The sequence below is a fragment of the Neophocaena asiaeorientalis genome, unplaced genomic scaffold (genome assembly GCF_003031525.2).
Source record: "Neophocaena asiaeorientalis asiaeorientalis breed wild unplaced genomic scaffold, Neophocaena_asiaeorientalis_V1.1 scaffold78, whole genome shotgun sequence".
NCBI lineage: Eukaryota > Metazoa > Chordata > Mammalia > Artiodactyla > Phocoenidae > Neophocaena > Neophocaena asiaeorientalis.
The window spans coordinates 14,830,348-14,848,566 of record NW_020175018.1 but is presented as its reverse complement, the minus strand read 5'-3'; the positions used below and the strand labels follow the sequence as shown (position 1 = coordinate 14,848,566).

The window sequence follows — 18,219 nt, the reverse complement described above, 5'->3', positions numbered from 1 at the left end:
AGTTGCAGAGAAACTGGACCAGCGAATACCGAACCCTTGCTCCTCAGGGAAATACAGGCTCACCGCGTTGCTTCACCAACCAACCAGCACATAACTTTGCTTTATGTGTGTTTCTGTTTAAAGCCATCTTATTTAATATATATTGCCGATTCATTAACGTTGAACTCTCAGCCAGCAGCATTATAACTCATGCTTGAGCAAAGCTTGTCTAACGCCTGTGTCCTCTCTGTAAAGGACATCATTAGACAGCGCTAGGCTTAGGGGTCATTTTAAACGCAAAATAACCAAGGGAAAGCACAAAAATGCAAAACACACGGCACTAAAGAGACTGCCGGGAGGACCCTTGCTTGGAACAGGAGCTGGAACAGGAAGGCAGACCGTTTGCCTGGTTCATTTCAGCTGGGAAGGCGAGCAGCGGGAGACTCCATTTTTTTCTTTTCTGGGAATGACCACAAAAGTGTGGTGAGTGTTGATTTTAAGGTTATAAATAAATTTTAGTGAGTAGGTGAATTTGCAAATACGGAATCAGAGATGATGATTGACTGCAATGCAGTGACAGGGCCTGACCCGTGGTTGGCACACGGCACTAACTTTTAGGGCTGTGTCCTCATCCTACCAACTGTCTCACTTGGTGGCGATGGCCGTGTCCCCCTGCTTGGCCATGAGCCCCCTGTGGGCAATCGTGGTGCTCTCTGTTGAAGTCCTAGGTGAAGGGCAGCACAGAACTCGGCCCAGAACCCCACGTACTCGTGTGGATAAGGGCAATTGACTTAGCTTTGGACTCTGAGCCCTCGTCTGTAAAACGGGAAGAACAGACCCGCCTACCACCCTACGTGTGGAGAACCTCAGCAAAGGAGATGCCCGGGAAGGGCCAGAACTTTCTTGGTAGATGCTACTAAAAGGCCCTCAAGACAAAGGCCAGCGAAGATTCCCATTGTTTCAGGGCTGTCTTCACTTGCCCTTCCACCCACCCAAGATGCGGACCCAGGACCGGCACGCCCCGCGGAATTGAGCGCCAACCCACTTTCTGGCCATTAATCTCGAAGAGTCTATCAGGGCCATTTGCATTAGCCCATCTTAAAAACCCCAGCTGGGCCCCAGTGGGCCAGAAGTGGGCTCGGGAAACAGTGCTGCCGTACCAGCTAGAGGCTGAGGCCCCGTGGCGTCCAAACTCCCTCTTGGACCAAGCCCTGCAACACGCCATCTGTACCCCAGCCAACCTGACTGTGGGGGCTGCAGGAGGACATCGTGGATGGTCACCACTTGAGAGGGACACTGGGAAGACTGCACCTCCTACCTGAGACCAGGGTTAGTGATGGAGGCACACTGACTGGCGGACTCCCCGCCCTCAGCCCAAACTCTTGGGTGGGTTGGGAACAGCCCAGCTGGGTCTTTGGATCCGGAGCTTGGGCGGCTGGCAGAGCCCAAGCACGCAAGTGTGATGGAGTATGGGAGGCGGGGCGAGAGTTCTGCAGACAGACTGGGCACCCGCCCTCCTCCCCTGCCTCCCCCAACACACAGACTGTCCCTTCCGTGATGACCATGCAGCTTTCTTAATGGAACACAATCGCTGAACTTGGTACATTTCAAGCACTTCAACCTTCCAGGACACCAGACTGCTGATGAAAACCATCTTCCGTGGGCGCCATGTTAATGAGGCCAAATTTCATATGCTTGCAAACTTTCCCCCAGCCTCCTGCTGGACTGCACCCCGCCTCTCCTCCCCCGTGCCCCAATAAAAGGCTGCATCAGAGAGGGAGAGAGAGAGGGAGAGAGAGAGAGAGAGACAGACAGAGAGAGAGAGAGAGAGAGAGATTTCCATAATTTATAGTATGGGCATTTCACTGGGGACAAGCGCTAATCTGTACTCACCGATACATTTAAGAAAATGCGTCCTCCTGCAAGCCTGCACCATTTATGACTCTTGGCACAAACCGCAATGCTCAGTCTTCAATTAAGGGACACCTTAGGGTTCATTATCACACAGTCGCTCCCTGTGAACCATGCCAAATGCTGTTTTGGCACAGAGCTTGGAAGATGAATTAGAAGGAAGCCTTCTCTGTAATGCCCTCTCCCTAATTCCCTTTCCCATCATCAGCGTTTATGCCCTCCTCTGGCTCGACCCCTCCTTCCTTCCAAGTGGCTTTTACTATTCAATTTCTCAACGTCAAACTCGATTCTCTAGAGGTGTAGTTAAAGATGCCACATCTCCTCTTTATCTTCCGGCTCTCAACAGGCCTCAGAATGGCTGCAGATGGGCTGCTCTCCATACCCCTTTTTGGCCTAAAGAAGCCACAGATGCTTTTTTTCCCCTCCTCTTAGAGCCTGGGGTAGAGAAAAGAAAAGGGACCAGAACTGGAAACACACACATGAGAATGAGCCATAAGGAGGGTTCTAACAGGATCCTCCTAGCAGCACTGTGTCTGAACGGAGAGAGGCCTCCGTGTACAGCGAGCGGCAGAGGCAGGGCACGTTCGGCACGTTCGCAGTCAAAGGGGAGAGCTGTGCTCAAAGCCGGTTGCTTCCATCAACGGGCAAGGAAGCAGGAAAAAAAGGAGTCGAGGGCCGATCTCCTTTGCTCCTCAATAACCCTGCAGTCCAGGGCCCACACTGTCCCCGTGTGTCCTGAAACCACAGGACTCTCCACGGTGGTTTCAACCTATGGGTAAGGACACCCCCTTTTTGTTTCCTTAACGAAAACAGTGAAACAAAATGAGCACAGTCGCCGGCACTTTCCAGCTCTCTCAGCAGCTCAGGGTCCCACAGCCGGTCCAGGGCTGAGAGTAAACAGCACCCACACAGGGAGGGAGCAGGCTGCGGGCCAGACTGACTGCTTCGGTCCCCACTTCTCAGGCGCACGTGTGGGGAGGTGTGTGGAAGGGAGAGGGCGAGCCGCGCTGACCCCCTTCAATGAGTCTTCCAGCCCCACTTGGGATGGCAGCACCTCTGCGCAAGGAACCTCGTGGTTGACTTCTTGGTGTCACACCCACATCGAGAGAGGAGCAGATGTGACAGGTAAGAGGGGCTGAGGTAAGCAAGGCTCTCAAGTTAAACCGTTAGATTACACAAAGCCATGAAGATAAAATTAACTTAAAGAAGTAGCTACAGACGTAGGCTGTGCACCAGCTAGGTCGCGCCGACATAGCGCAAGACGATCGGCCAAGAGCGGCCAGAATCCTCGCCTTTATCTCAGGGGGCAGCGGGCAGGGGCAGTGGGAGGGACAAGCAAACGGAGAGCAAACAGACTAAAAATACTTTGCCCACAAGATGTCTTGTGGAAATTTTATTATGTAGAGTGTAAAATGAATTGTCAGTCCAATAAAAACAACACTTTTTTAAAAAAACAACATGCATAACATTTTCCAATTGCCTTTTTTAATAGTTAGACATTTCAAGCATTATAAGGAAAATAAGGAGAAAAACCCCAGACACTGTAACTTCAGTATATCTCAAACGGAATGTCCCCCAGGTCAATTGAAAAACGCGAGAAAAAATAGCTTCAATTCCGTTTTTCTTTCCTTTAAAAATACATGTTATCTGTACAAGATACGCTACAGTAAACACTGGAAATCATATTATCCCTTTTATTAAATCAAAATTATTTAATTCATATTGTGGTTAATGCTAGATTTATTTATTCATCTAGTTAATTTGACAAATATTAAGAAAATATTTAAAAGAAAAATGCAAAAAACACCTTGGAATTAAAAAATAGTTACTACATTTTTATGCGGTTTAATGTTCCACAGTGTTTGTTAAAAGTTATATTGAATTTATTTTTAATATTAAAAATAACAGTATTTATATTTCTGAGAGAATAGAGAAAGGTTTTTTTGTTTTGTTTTTAAAACAAGCTTGGAGGTCTTAGATACACAATTGCAATCGGTAGGTAATGGAGACATGAAAAAAACGTCTGCTAAACACACAAACACATTTTTATATTATTACCCCTTTAGAACTCTAGAAATTATACAAACCCTATAAAATGCCCCCTCCCGAGCCCTGTTGGACAGCAGTACAATTATCTGTCTCAATTCAGAATTCACATAATTAATTACAATACATAATAGTTCAGTTTTAAAAAAAATGCAATAAAACCAGACAGCCAAGATACAAGAAATTAGAAGTAAAACATTTAATGAATTTACACATTTAAGAATATTTAAATACTGTTTAAAATTTTTTTTAAAGAATTTGTTACAAGCCACCTAAGACTTCCAAGCCACTTTCTGTTGCAACAGAAAAAACTGTAAATAAAAAGACATGCAAACAAAACAAAACAAAAACACACCATGTTGAAACGTCACTGCTCTGCGGCACATTCTGGTGTCCGAATTTGCAGGTATTGCTCCAAAAGGAATGCCAGAGCTTACACATTTGAAGTAACAAACAAAAGTAACAAAACAAAAATTATCAGCAATTTTTAGTAACTGATTTTCCCGATTTTTAGAAAAATTCTGTTAATCTAGTGTTTCACAGAAAACAAAGGTTCTTCATCAAAAGGTTTGCACATCTAAAAACCTCTGTTACAAATAGGTTTTGCTCACAATGGTTTCAGGGGCGGCGGGGAAAGGGGGCTGCAGGCCACTGTCCTACTGTTCCTGTGGAAGGAAGGGGGAGAGCAGTTAGTCCAACGGCGGGTTCTCAAGTGCTGGCCTGAGGTCGGGGGCTGTCTGCAGGGAGGTGACAGGAGCTGACACACACGCACGCCCGCGGGCACGCGCCATCCTTCCGGGCCTTGTCATGGGATCTGGCCCAGACAAAACCTCTCTTGTACAGGAGGCCCCGGGGCACCGCCTTCCACAGGGGATGCTGGGCGGGGGGAGGGGAGTGAGCGAGTGATGCCTCTCAGTCACCTGGCACCTGCCACCTGTTCCCACCAGGCCAGACACAGAGGGCCATTTTGGCAGTGAGGTGAACGACTGGCCTTGGGTCCAGGGCCTGTGGTAACTGACACACTGTCCATAGGGACCAGACTGGCATCAGTCAGCACTGATGGCCTGAGAAATGCACCTGAGATGTGACCTGCGGGAGCAGTCGGTCCTCTTCCGTGCATTTATAAGAAAACCATTCTGGGCCTCTGATTAGACTTCAGGCTTCCAGGCAGGGCCCAGCCTTCAGAGGGTGTGGACTAGCCCTACTCCTGCTGCCCCTCCCTGCTGCCCGGGGACAAGCGTGACGGCCTGGCCACACCACCCTTTTCAAGAACAAGCCTGGAGAGTGACCCCAGCGCTGGTCTTACTGCCTAGTCGGTGCCACGCTTGCCCAGGGTCAGCTAAGTTTGGCACGCTCCTTTACAGCTGGGGGACCCGGGGTCCAGAGCAGGAAACAGTGCCACTCAGCACCGCGCGCTGGGTCTGGATTCGAGGGAACATCAGGCTCGTCCTGGCAGGGGCTCTGCCCAAACAGTTCTTCCACTTGGCTCAAACCTGTCCTGTCTGGGGCGAGGAGGGGGCCGGGGAGGCTGCCGTGGGGCGCTCTGCAGACGGCGGCTGTGCTGAGCAGTGCCAGGGCCCACGCGGTCCCTCCGCAGCCCAGGGGCCCCGTGCTCGGGCCCAGGGGCCCCGTGCTCGGGCCCCGGGGTCAGGCACACGCAGAAGGCTTGGGAGGGGGGTCGGGGTTGGTCTGGGGAGTCTTGGCAGTGCTGGATCGGCTACAGACCTGGCTGTGGGCCTGAGCTTGCCCTAATGTTTGCCCGTAGAACGCGACCTGCTGTCTGTAATATTCCGCCCAGGCCATCGTGTAGTCCGGCGGGGAGCTGGCCTGAGGAGCGGCGCTGGCGGCGTGACCTGATGGACAAAGCAAAGCACGGGTTACTGGGAGCAGGGACGCGCCTGTGGGAGGCAAGGACACCGTCAGCCTGGAAGGATCCCTTCCCAAAGCCTCGGGGGCATCCGGGACAAGCGCCCGATGCTCACGCTCTCCCTCCAGACCCTCAGCGAGCTGCGCCGGGACTGCTCAGCAGCGCGGTTATCAGCCTGGCCTCGGCCAGCCCCCGCTCCACTCCTGCAAGACCTTCATGTCTGTCTCCTCTCTCCAGAATCACATTCTCTGCATCTGTCTGCCTGTCCTGCCGGCTCCCAGTCAGTGCCCTCGGCCGGAGGGGGAGGAAGGAGGGCGAGAAAGCGGGCACCCCGGCACAGGGGTGTGTGCACCTGTGCAGGGCATCCCGGCCCATGCGTGTCTGGGAATCTGGATGGGGGGCTCTGGGAAGGCTTTCACCAGGTGCTCCAGGTGACGGTGACCTCCCTGACCCCCACCCTGGCCCCCAGAAGGGTACTGACCTGGTAATGATCCCAAACACAGGGTGAACGTTTCTTTGACGGCCTATGATCTCAGCTCTTCCAACTAGCAAGTAACACCCTTCAGACTCAAGATACGTGAGACGCCTCCTTCCAACAATACCCAAACGTTCTGGTTCAGCGGTTTTGGCACCCGCAGCAGAGACCTCAGCACTAATTTTAAATGACTCACTCAGGGTATTTTTTTTTGTTTTTGGTTGTTATTAGGTTTCCTCCTCCTCTTTTTTTTTTTTTTGCGGTACGCGGGCCTCTCACTGCTGTGGCCTCTCCCGTTGTGGAGCACAGGCTCCGGACGCGCAGGCTCAGCGGCCATGGCTCACGGGCCCAGCCGCTCCGCGGCATGTGGGATCTTCCCGGACCGGGGCACGAACCCGCGTCCCCTGCATCGGCAGGCGGACTCTCAACCACCGCGCCACCAGGGAAGCCCTCCTCCTCCTCTTTTTAAAAAGACTGGCTTAGTTAAGAAAACTGGCACAGTTAGGAAAAGAGCTTACTTAGGAAGAAAAGCAACTCAGCACCTGCTCCGACCCTGGACTCCCTGCTCTGAGTCTCACCACGCCCCTCCTCTTCACCTGTCCTGAAGCGGCCTTAGAGCTGGGCAGCGGCAAGACCGCAAGGCAGTCAGGAAACGGCTCCTGGCTGGTCTGAGTCCTAACCAGGTGGTTCTCAAGTGGACGGCCAAGGCTGCGACTATCCCTGAGGGTAGGTGTCATGCCCTTCCGGGCCCTTTAGAGTCCAGGAGAGAAGCGCGAGGACTGGAGGACGGCAAAGGACGACCGCGCGTCTCCCCTGACAGGCACACGTGGGGAGAGGGTGGTAAAGGTGGACGCGGAGATCCGACTCACACAGGGAAAGCGGGAAAGAGAAAAAGGGGTCAGGGAACCATGGCCTCTGAGGTCTACAGTCCTGGGGGCTGTGTGGCCGGGGAGCTGCTTGTTAAGAAGGGCCAGCGCACTCACTCTGTTTTCTGTAATAGTCTTCCCAGGCCTTGCTGTAGTCGGGCTGGCTGCTCTGCGGCTGGCTCTGCTGGCCTGGGCGAAGAACACAAAAGCAGTCAGGCCTCCGGGCTCCCGGGGCCTCGGCCCCCAGCCCGCAGGCTCCAGGCCCTGCTCTCTGCACTCACTCCCTTGCCCCTGTGGCCCGGGGTGGGGGGGCTGGGGGAGGAGCCAGGCCGACCCCCAGGAGGGCCTCCACCCAGGCCAGCGAGGCTGGGGCTGGCAGACAGCTGCCCCGCAAGGGCGACCAGCAGGCAGGGCCTCAACTCCCTTCAGTCGGGGACTCTGGGCTGCCACGAGCAGAGCCCCCGGGGCCAGAGTGCTGTCTGCGGCTCCCTGGATTGGCCTGCAAACCGACAAAGAATCCGAATGGCGCTGACCACTCCCTTTCCCTGGCCCTTCTGTCCAAGGACTGATGGCTTTGCCTTTGCACGACGAGAACTACAGGGGACACACAGGGGAAGTGCCCAGAGACTGCGCTCAAGGTGACGACAGAAGACGGGGTACACACCTGACCCCCAGCCTCGCGCCTGTCCGGGGTGAGGGCGAGGACGTGTTGGGGGTCGTCCCCGCCCTCTTCTCCACATCACTGGGGGCAGAAAGGCTGGGCTGGGGGGAGCAGAGCAGCAGCCCGCCCAGGGGCACGGGGGGCGGGTAGTGTTTAAAAGACTTGACCACAGCTGGAAGTCAGGACCCTCCTTCTGCCAAGGGCAGCCCCCACCGGCACGTCCTTTTTTCGGTTAGAATCACAGCCTGCGGCAGGCAGGAAGGACGTGCTCAAAAACACATTTCACGGCACAATGCTTTCCCTAAGAGTTAATTTCCTCAAGGCTGAAGAGGGGCGCAGGCACGAGGACAGTTGGTGTGTGTGTGGGGGACCCCTCCTCCCCGCACTGCGGCAGGACGGGACTCGGAGCTGGACGCTGGCACCAGGAGAAGGCAAGGCCTGGGCAACGCGGCAGCAGGAACTGCCCCCTCAGACACGGAGGCTGTGGGCAAGTGGGATTTTTCTTCGGACCCAAACCAATTCTCCATTCCCCTGAATGAACCAAGCGACACCACAGGTGAAGGCTGGTGCGTGGTGCACGGGGCAGGCGCTAGCTGCGTTTTCTCTCGCTCAGCCCACGTACCTCTGCCAACCCCTCGCCCGCCTAGCCTGAGGAGGCAGCAGGGCGGGCTCTGCGGGAACTGCCCCCTGCACGGAGGTGGACGTGTCCCCTGCAGCTTCAACGCGAAGCCTCCCCACAGTCTAGGGCTTCTCCCAGGTCCTCTCTCCTGGGCGATGGGCACTGGGGAACCCTATGTGGGTCGCCTCCCGCCCTGGGGGTGCTCTCTGATGGAACAGGAGGAAGCGAAACACGCCCGGGCTGCGGGCTAAGTGAGCACAGTGAAATGGGGAGGGTGGAATCTGGGTGGTGTGTAGGTGTTCGTGGTGAAGTTCTTTAAGATATTCTGCACGTTTAAGGTATTTCGTAAGAAAGTAAGAAAGGGGGAAGAGAGGAAACAAACACAACCATGCAATTTCAGAGCTCACAAGTACTTTAGAAATCAAATCCAAACCCTTCATTTCACAGATGACAGAACTGGAGCCCTAGAGAAGCGGGGACATGCCTCAGGCTGCCCAGCACTGCTCCAGACGCGTGGGGGGGCTTCTCCAGCTGTGAACCTGACCAGGCGCCCCAGGGCAGGGTCTCACACCCAGCATTCTGCTCAAGGGGAAAGGGGTGGAACCCCGGGCCCAGCCCCTTGTGGGCAAAGCTACAGCGCGCGTCCTGCAGCCTGGTGCTCCGAGGGGAGCCTGCAGACGTGCTGAAGAGCGCTTTCCAAACACCACCAGGCTGGCCCTTCAGACGTCAAAATAACCTAAGGTAAGGTTTTTGTTTTGTTTTTGTTTTTGTTTGGAAGGCTGTGCAAGATGGGCTCTACCAGCAGTAAAACTCAAGGATGACTCCTAAAGCTGACGTGGAGGCCAGAGAGTGGGAGGGGGTTTAATTCCAACGAAAACCTTCTCTTTTACGATCAGTTTTCTTAGAGAGCACATTCTCTAATCACGCGCTTTCTGGAGGTTCAGGAGATAGAGACCCTTCCTAAGATGGTGCTGGGGAGGAGAGGGAGAAGGCCACCTTGAGGCCAGACGAGGGGAGCAGGCGGGGCACCCATTAGGCGGGGCTGCTTGAAGAGGCTGCAGCAGTGGAAGGGGCCGAGGGGCAGGAGGGGCTCAGGTCAAACCACACTCTCAGGGCCCACAGGCCTTTCGGACCCGTTTCTGGGGGACCAGAGTGACGGAAGGCTGCAGCTGAGAAGGTGGGCCAGGACAGAGGCGGGGCCCTTGTCCCCGCCCAGCAGGCCTGTCCCCGGGGGGGCATCCCACCTCCTTCCGAGTCACTTATGCGGCAGGGCGGAGTAAAGGCGGCCTACCCACCTCACAGGCGCGCTGTGAGGGCTTCCGTTCACTTTAGCGGCCATGTTTGGGAAGCACCCTGAGCTCCTCGGAGGAAAGGTGCTAAAAGAAAGTGGAAAACAAATAAAGACAACACAACGGCTTTTGCAAAAACAAGCAAACAAACAAACAAAAACCCTCCCGCCACCCAGCCCCAGGGCGGTGAGCTCTCCTAGGGGATGCTGGCGGGACCACAAGACCCTCGGTCCTCTGGGAAGGCTCTCGCCCCAGCACTGGTCACTGAGCAACAGACAGGCCAGAGGGACCACCAGTGAGAGAGAAGGAGAGGAGTCCTGCCCACGCCCAGAACTTGCGGCTTTCAGCTGGCACTCCCTGGAAGTAGCTGGAAAAGGAGGAGCCCTTGGGGGCAGTGAGTTCTTCCAGGAAAGAAAAGACTCACTTCTGATGCGGCGCGGCAGGTGGCTGGCTGAAGGGGCCCTGCGCGAAGGCTCCGGGCGCTCCGAGACTGGCACCCTGTCAGGACACAGAGGGAACTCTCACCTCCTGTCGGCTGCGCCTGCACCCTCTGCCCAGGCCCACCCCGAGGCAAACCACAGCTTTCGGGGAGAGACAAGTGAAGTAAAGACACCCTGTGGCACTCGCACTAGCCTTCCTGCCCACAGTGGGCTTCATTTGCGGAAACAGCTTCTGCCCCTTGAGCGACCGATACCACCACACAGCCAATACCGGCACCACCACAACTGCCCTAGCGTGTCGCCCTGGGGGTAGGGACCGACCTGCTGACTGTCCCGTCAATTCAGGCTGGCCCACGGCTTTCTGCCATTCTACGTCCCCTTTGAGGTGAGCAGTGGCCAATATGTCCTCCATCAACACTCCCTTTCTTTATCTGCTTTGAGGTGCCTGAAACTAAAGCCAGAGTCAATGAACGCTGCCTGCAGGGCTGGCCGCCGGGGCGATGCCAGTGGGAGTCCGGGGGCAGTGCTGGGGGAAGGCTGCCGGCCCTGGCTGCTCATCTACGCCTGCAGGGCCAACGGCTCGGGGCCTGGGCGAGCTCTGCGCGTCTGGGCCTGGCCCTGGTGTCCCTGCGCCCCGACCTTCCCCCTCAGCAACATGGGAGGGGGCTGTTGCCCTCACATCACGTGAGGACCGAGAGCCACAGGAAGTACAAGGTTCTGGGGAGAAACAGGCGCCTTGGACATCCAAATGAAAACCCAGCTCTATCACCCAGGTGGGGAAAGGACCTTGTACGTACGCCCACTTTCTCGTCGATGAGATGTCTGGCCAGCTCGATCTGCTGAGGAAGGCCCCTGATGGTGAACATCCGCAGGCTGGGGTCCGTGCTGGGAGGCGGGTTCCGCTGAAGCTCCACGTGTGCTCCTGAATGCTGGTTTATGCTTTTGATGTTCTCGCCCCCTGTGGGCAGGACACAGAACAGTAAGTGGCTACAGTTCTCTCCTCTGGAGAAGGAATGGGTATTTTCTGCACACCAGTGCTCGTCCTAAGAGTAGACAAGGACTTCCCATTTATACTTTAAAACGGCTCTTGTAAAAACCAGAGCTGTCTCATTTGTGAAGCCAGACTTGTGAAGCAAAGCTGAGGCGCAATGATACCACGTGGCACCAGCTGGTCTCCATCTCAGTGTCCTACGCAGAGGCCTGGAGTGGCCCAGAAGCCAGGTCTGGGCCTTGGCCCACAGATCTGCACACCGTGAGCTCAGCTCTGGAGAAGGCACTCCATCCTTCTCAGCATGAGAATGGTGACCTGATGGCCCCTCCATGGCACAACGCGGGCCTTCGGCCCCGGTGTGGGCCACCGCACTGCTGTCTCCCGCCCTCCACAGGTCAAACAGACGGCCACAGGCCCCAACAATACCCAGAGCCCACTCAAGCCTTTAATATCCCATCCTGTCTCTTCTCAAGTCTCTTCTTCCTCCGTGGGTGGGGCACAGGTCTAGACAGAGCGGCAGCCTGAGAACGGAGGTCACAGAGGCCTGGGTGGAGTGGGGCTAATGAAAATGTAGTTGGACTCTTTGAAAAACCTGTGAGAGTCCCAGTCTCTTAATGAAATTTGCGTAACAAAAGCTCCACCAGTGTAACAATGGTTTGATTCTTCTCTTCAAATTTCACAGAACTTACAGATCAGCTCTGCTCCATTGGGGTGGCGGAGCCAGAATTCAAGGAAAACTTGGAGCACAGAGTTCTGCAGAACTGGAAAAAGACGATGTGTATAAAATCTGATGCAGGGTACCAGGGAGCCCCAAAGGGTCAAAGCGAAGACTAAAGGCCAGTCTCTGTGTCACCCCTCCCCACCCAGAGTCGAAACTAAGCTGCAGTGACATTTCTCATTTCATTGTAACATGTCCACAATCCTTCAAACTCCCAACCTGCCCTCCACCGGCCCTGCTGGAGAGCCACGTCTGAACAAAAGCATCGAGGAGTAGGTAAGTAAGGGACACCAAGAGCAGGCACGGCTCATCTCATCCAGAAAGCATGATGGGATTCTACGAGGGTCAGGATGCAAAGATGGAGCCTGGGTCCGGCCATTCTTCCTGAAGGAAGTGTGAGCGGCCCTTACACCGTAGTAAGGAAACCAGGAGACGGTCGGCATTCAAGAAAGCTTGGTTCAAACGTTAGTCTGGGCAGGATGTTAGCTCGGTTTAGGGTAGTTTGAAATTTAAAAGCAAATTAAAAAAAAGAAAAGCCCAGCAGACCGAAGTGTTGTATGCATGGTTTTCCTGAAGATCTGCTGCAGTTTAGGGGACGTGTCCCTGCGTTGTCCACCTTGAGCCTTGAACAAACACGTGGTCTCAGGGGCGGCGCCAGCCAAGGCAAGAGAGTCGCAGGGAGTCTTCAGCAGCTTCACTTTGCTTCCAGGTACGTGCGAGCCCCTCCCAGCCCCCCGACTACCGACCTTTACTCAGGTCATGAATTTTACGTCCTTTGCATCACGGAAAGTAAGCAGCTTCGCTCCCAGGCAGGAGTGCTCTTAGGGAGCGCCGAAGAGCTAAGAATAGGCGGAGACTTTCCCACTGCCACCCAGCACTTGAAGGGACCCCCACCCCACCCTCTGCCCAGACCCCTCGGTCCCGGAGACAAAAGCATGGAAGAGCGCGCGTGTCTGGAACGCAGAAGCCCACGGGCCCAGACCGGCTCCCCTCCATCAGGCACTTGGACCAGCAGTCCCAGACTCCTCCCTGAGGCCTCAGGCCCATGCTAATAAGGCGAGGAGGCACCGCAAAACTGCACGGGGCCGGAAGGAGTTAATTTAAGTTCATCTTCCTTTAAGATGAGGTCGCCAGCTTGGCACATGGTGGCCGTCTACAGGCTCATTCAGCAGCCTGCTCCATTCTTCCACCTGACGGGGGGCAGAAGCGACCCACCAGTGGCCCCCGGCTGGATGTGAAATTGTAAAGCAATTAATCAAACCTGCTAAAAGGCTTGGCTGACAAGAGCAGGGCTGGCCACACTATCTGTCACTATTGCTGTGTTTATCATGGAAATCCAGCAGGGGCCCAGGGAGGTGCAGCGTCTGTCCAAGGGCTGCAGGGCCTGCCTGCGTGTGGCTCCCCTCACCCCGCGCCTTTCCCAAGAAACAGGAAGACCTCATACCCAGCCCCTGGGGCGGGGAGTTACAGAAAGGCCCCTGCTCCTGCCTAAACAAAACTTAGCCTGGCTTCCCAAGGCTGATACTGGAGCACCAGGACACAGCATCAGTTACTGCTACGTTCTGCTGTCTCCTCCCTCTGGGGATCGCTCAGGATGACTTTGTAGAGGACAAACTATGAGCGACTGTCCTGTGAGTACCGAGGTTTCACTGACTAGGAGGAACCGTCACAGTGAAGACAGAAAGGCTTTGCCAGGTCTAGAGACGACACTTCCCATGAAAACCTCGCTGACAAAACGGTTCTCAAAAAGCAAGAAAAACCTAGATCTGATTCTTGAACTCCAGGCATCAGCTGGATTTAACCTCATGGCAGCAGGCCAGCTGATGGCCTGGGCAGCACGTCTGACTTATCACAGCATTTGGGCAGCCAACAAAACAATGTCCATTAAACACCTCCCAGCATGTACGCCCTGCCAGAAAATTAAAACAAACCTACGTCGTTCCTACACCTCTGAGAGGTTAACCACCCAGGGACAACATGGATACAAGAGAGAAACATTTTAGAAGAGCATAAAACACACACTGTCCAAGAGTGGGACCCAGTGCAGATTCTGGGAGGTGAATGAGGGGGACAGGAGGAATTCCAGCCCTGTGCCAGCTCGTGAGGATGTGCCACGGCAGCCTCAGCTTTCTGCTGGCGAAGACGTTCCCAAGTCAGGTTCCACGGGATGCTAGCACCCCTCCAACAGCTAAGAGATGTCTGGTGATCACAGAAACTGGGGAAACTCTAGGGAGAAAACTGTATTTGTTTCTTCCGTATGTTGCCAAACACATAAAAAGGGAATAAATGAGCAAATACAAAACCCAATGCTGAACATGAGTTTCCCACCAGGTCAAGGGCTTTGCTTAGAGAGCAGAGAAGCTAAGCCCACTGCTCCGCGAGCCCCAGACCTGCTCTCGGCAGCCTTCCTTGGTCAAGGCCAGCCCAGGTGAGCCAGCAACAATGGCCTAGAAACCTGCCTGCTCTCTCGCTCGCTCTTCGCTGAAGGAGAGGAAGGAGCCACATTAGCCATTAATGAGGGTTTCTACCCAACGTCCTCTAAAATGCCTAGAAACAACTAACAAATCAATTTTTATTTCCCTCCACAGGGTGCCTGATACTCTTGGTAAATATGTTGAAAAGATAAAAACCACTTCCACATGTTGTGTCAACAGAGAACAAATACCCAAATCCAGTAAGGAAAAAAGTGACGCACTCGTCAGAAAGCAATCTTCGCTTGAGGAAATGATCTTAACGGTTCCTCTAAGCTCCCTGGAGGTGAGTTAATCACCAATCAGTCGATCGACAAACACTCAGAGGCCCCTCACCTGTTCAGGGTGCCTCTTCAACAACCTAAGCTGCTTCCATAGGCAGCGGGTCTTCCTGACCATCTGTTTACACGCTGTAATGAAGTACTGGCTTTGCCCCATTTGTGAGGGCCCAGGCAGAGGATGGTTCCCGCAGAAGGCAGCTGATGCCTCGGACCTGGACCCTCAGTCAAGGACAGCAAGCAGAAGGAACTTTGTGCTCCAAAGGTATTGGACGTGGCCTGTCTGCTCTCAGGTCAAACACCTGGAAGGGGAACGCCGAACTCCAGCAACTGCCTCTTACCTTTGCCTATGACGAGGCCGCACTTATCTGCCGGCACTGTGTAGGTTATCTCCTGGATGCCACCAGGGTTTCCCACGCTCCAGTCACCGCGGCCACGGCCTCTTCCTCTGGCTACCGCCAGGCCTCCGAAGCCATCTCTTTCCTGGGAAGGAAGCAAAGCTCAGGTGACATTTCTGTCACTGCCACCAGCACTATTTTTCATCTCCGGGGAGGAGGTTAAGTGACAGGATGTAATCAACGCCACACATTAGAACCTGAGCACCTTTCCACATTTCAGATTCTGAAGTGCTCTTTACAAGTAGAATTAACACAGATCACAGGCGCATTCAAGAAGACGTGCGCGGATAAATCACGTGGTTACATAAACAGCACACACACACCCGACTAAAAGAGGCAGTCAGATATAAATTCCGAAGTCTAAAGCCCGATGCCCTTATCCCTGGAGTTTTAATTACTGGGCCTTAATCTGCAGGCATCAGGAGCTGGTTTTCTTCTCAACGCTGGGCCTACCAGAAACCAGATATTAGATGCTGAAGAGCTATGAGCTTTTGAAAGTGACACATGAGTAGCAAGGATGACTTCTGACCCTCTCCCGACAAAGTTGTTACAGAGAACAATTCAGACGCCGCTCTAAGAGCCAGAACACCCTGCAGTTCAACCAGCAACAAGAATAAAAGAGTTTTAAAGAAAACTTGCTTGTCTCGCTCCCCAAGAGAGGGAGGAACAAGCCAGGCCCATCCGCCCACAGTCCGGGGCTGGAGAAGTCTCCCGACTTATTCTCAGTTTCCCCACCAGAGAGCGAAACCCACAACCAACACCTAAGCAAGGAAGATTCCTTTCACTCGAGGGCGAAACACCCCATTCCAGCCTTTGTCCTTTGAGTCACTTTGGAGCAGCAACATTTACAATCTTGGAAAGGTTGAAGGCGAACCTGGTCAAGCTGAGAGCTCCTCCAGGGAAGGGAGAAGCTGAGCAGGCATTCGGCACAGCCTACTCCTGTCGACTGAGGGTAAACTGAATGTTTACCCAGAATGGAAACCCGCAGAGCGCCGAGCTCACTGGAGTGCTTTCTGTTGCACTCTGCTTGCATGAGCGACAAATGACAAGCAAACAAGGTGATTTTAGGGATTTATGTTAGAACACAGACATCGTGGCCAACTTTCTGGGTGTGCCACAGATTCTCAAAGACAAGCTGTCCCCTCATCATCTCACGGCCTTTGCAGTCCTGGGATCATCAGTTCTTACTACTAAAAAGGATGTCAGAGATGAATTAGTGACGCTTCTCTGAACTTGTGTCATCCTAAGAGCTGCCTGGGGCTGTGGGTGAGATCCAAGCCACCCTCTTGGATACTCTGATTCAGGAGATCCGGGGCGGGGGGTGGGGTCTATAAACCTGTAACCTCAGCAGGTGCCGCCAAATGACTTAGGGGATCATGTGGGGTGCACCACCTGGTACAAAGCCCTTGGTTTGCTGCTGAAAAAGCTACGCCAAGAGGAGCTCAAAGGCTCGCTGAAGGTCACATGAAAAATGGCAGAGCTGGGATGGTGGTTTCTAATCTCTGGCTTCTTTCTTCAGCTCCTATTATTCTCAGACTTTTCCTACAAACCTGGGGGACATGATGTGCCAACCTGCCACCAGCTACAGTAGTTCTCCAGAGCAATTTACAACGGGGGCAGGTGTATCCTAACAGCATCACACAAGCCTGCTCACATTCCAGAGAAAGACGCGCATGAAGACAGTGTTAGGATTTGGGCAGATCATGAAGTGCCTCTGAAAGCTGAGATTAGACTTTACTTTTACACTAAACTGTTTGAAACCTGGCAATCTGCACTGTGACATCCCACAGACAGTTTAAATAGTCAGAAACTTTGTAAAAAAAAATCTAGATTCTGAGACAATAAAGGCAGAAGAATAATAAACTAGCAGGAAAACAAAAACAAAAATGAAGGCGGGAAAGAGACAGATGTAGACAAGCCCATGGCTATAATCTTGGAGGGAGGTAACTGACAAGAGTACTGGTTTCCAAAACCGTGACTTGAGAGGGGGTGACTGCTCCAGGGTGTCGCCCCGAGAGCCCCAGGTAGCACCTGCTGCTCCTGCCGGCGAGATATTGAAGCTCCCGAGAGCCAGACCCACCTGGGCTGTAAGAATAAGCTCGTTGATGACATGTGCGGCATGCTGGCATCGCTCTGGGGGTCCCATGACCTGTGCAGCTCTCTCTGGACTAATACCATCATCTGTGGAACAAGGTGAGAGATGGGATTAGGAAAAGCCCAACTTCAGAAGGAAACAAACGTCAATCTGATTTGCAATCAATGTTCCTACCAGTGCCAAAGAGGGTAATAAGAACATCACCATATCAGGGAATCTTCTGCATAGGGAAACGTGTACGGCTACATCTTTTTGCGTGATCCACGTCAATACTCATTTCTTATGCAATTACAGCCATTTAAAAAAGATATCACTATAGAAACTAAATTAAACTTAAAAAAGAAAAAGTGCCAAGGAAAACAGAGTTGAGCTACAGCAGTATTTTCCCAGAAGTAGTCCATCACGATGTTTTCCCATCTTCAGAGAAATGAGCGAAATAAAGGCATTGTAGATGATTTTGCTCGTGAAGGTAAATTTATAAAATTTAAAGAACGGTCCTTGATTTTACGATTTTTTAATGGTTTTAAGTTATCTTTAATTTTATGAAATCAAAATAACAGTTTTTTTTTAAGTCTTTACTTGCAAAATTAAAAACTGGAAATGCTATGTTGATCCCCCCCAATTTTACTAGTCCAAGGAAAAAAAGAAAAAAGCCTGGACACCCCTGGGCTAGAGTGTTCTGGCACAAGAAGGGTGACCCGGCCTGCAAATCCACAGAAAGAAATGAGGGACCAGAGGACAAACCTAAACTGGAACTTTGGTAACAGAATGTTGCAAAAGAGAGAGAGGGTGGGGGAGAGCAGAGAACACAAGTGGGCTAATAACAAAGTCCTTGTTTTGTGAGGTGTTCTTTAATTCTTCACAATGCTGAGGACTTCTGGGAACCATCAAGACCTACCTGGTTTGAACTGAATTCTCACACCGGCATCATTCTGGATCTTTTTGATCATTTCCCCATTTCTTCCTATTACAATCCCAACAGCAAACCTAGGCACAGACACCTAAGCACAGAGATACAAAACATCAGAGTTTTTCTGCAAACCTGGGTGTGTGTGTGTGTGTGTGTGTGTGTGTGTGTGTGTGTGTGTGTGTGTGTGTGTGTGTGTATACACACA

General features: G+C 53.0%; 1 protein-coding gene across 1 annotated transcript in view; it reads right to left on the bottom strand.

Moving 5' to 3' along the window:
- Window positions 1–3,252: 3,252 nt before the first annotated feature.
- The window catches only part of FUBP3 (far upstream element binding protein 3), a 49,647-nt gene continuing 34,680 nt past the window's right edge, over window positions 3,253–18,219 (bottom strand). Inside the window, exons 10-20 of the mRNA XM_024762218.1 lie at window positions 18,003–18,105; window positions 17,090–17,190; window positions 14,953–15,094; window positions 10,951–11,111; window positions 10,138–10,211; window positions 9,720–9,800; window positions 7,809–7,886; window positions 7,526–7,643; window positions 7,262–7,415; window positions 5,662–5,789; window positions 3,253–4,601 (exon numbers count right to left, since the gene is read on the bottom strand). Coding sequence (XP_024617986.1) covers window positions 4,593–4,601; window positions 5,662–5,789; window positions 7,262–7,415; window positions 7,526–7,643; window positions 7,809–7,886; window positions 9,720–9,800; window positions 10,138–10,211; window positions 10,951–11,111; window positions 14,953–15,094; window positions 17,090–17,190; window positions 18,003–18,105 — 1,149 coding nt within the window. The 3' untranslated portion in view covers window positions 3,253–4,592. The remainder of the gene's footprint in view (window positions 4,602–5,661; window positions 5,790–7,261; window positions 7,416–7,525; window positions 7,644–7,808; window positions 7,887–9,719; window positions 9,801–10,137; window positions 10,212–10,950; window positions 11,112–14,952; window positions 15,095–17,089; window positions 17,191–18,002; window positions 18,106–18,219) is intronic.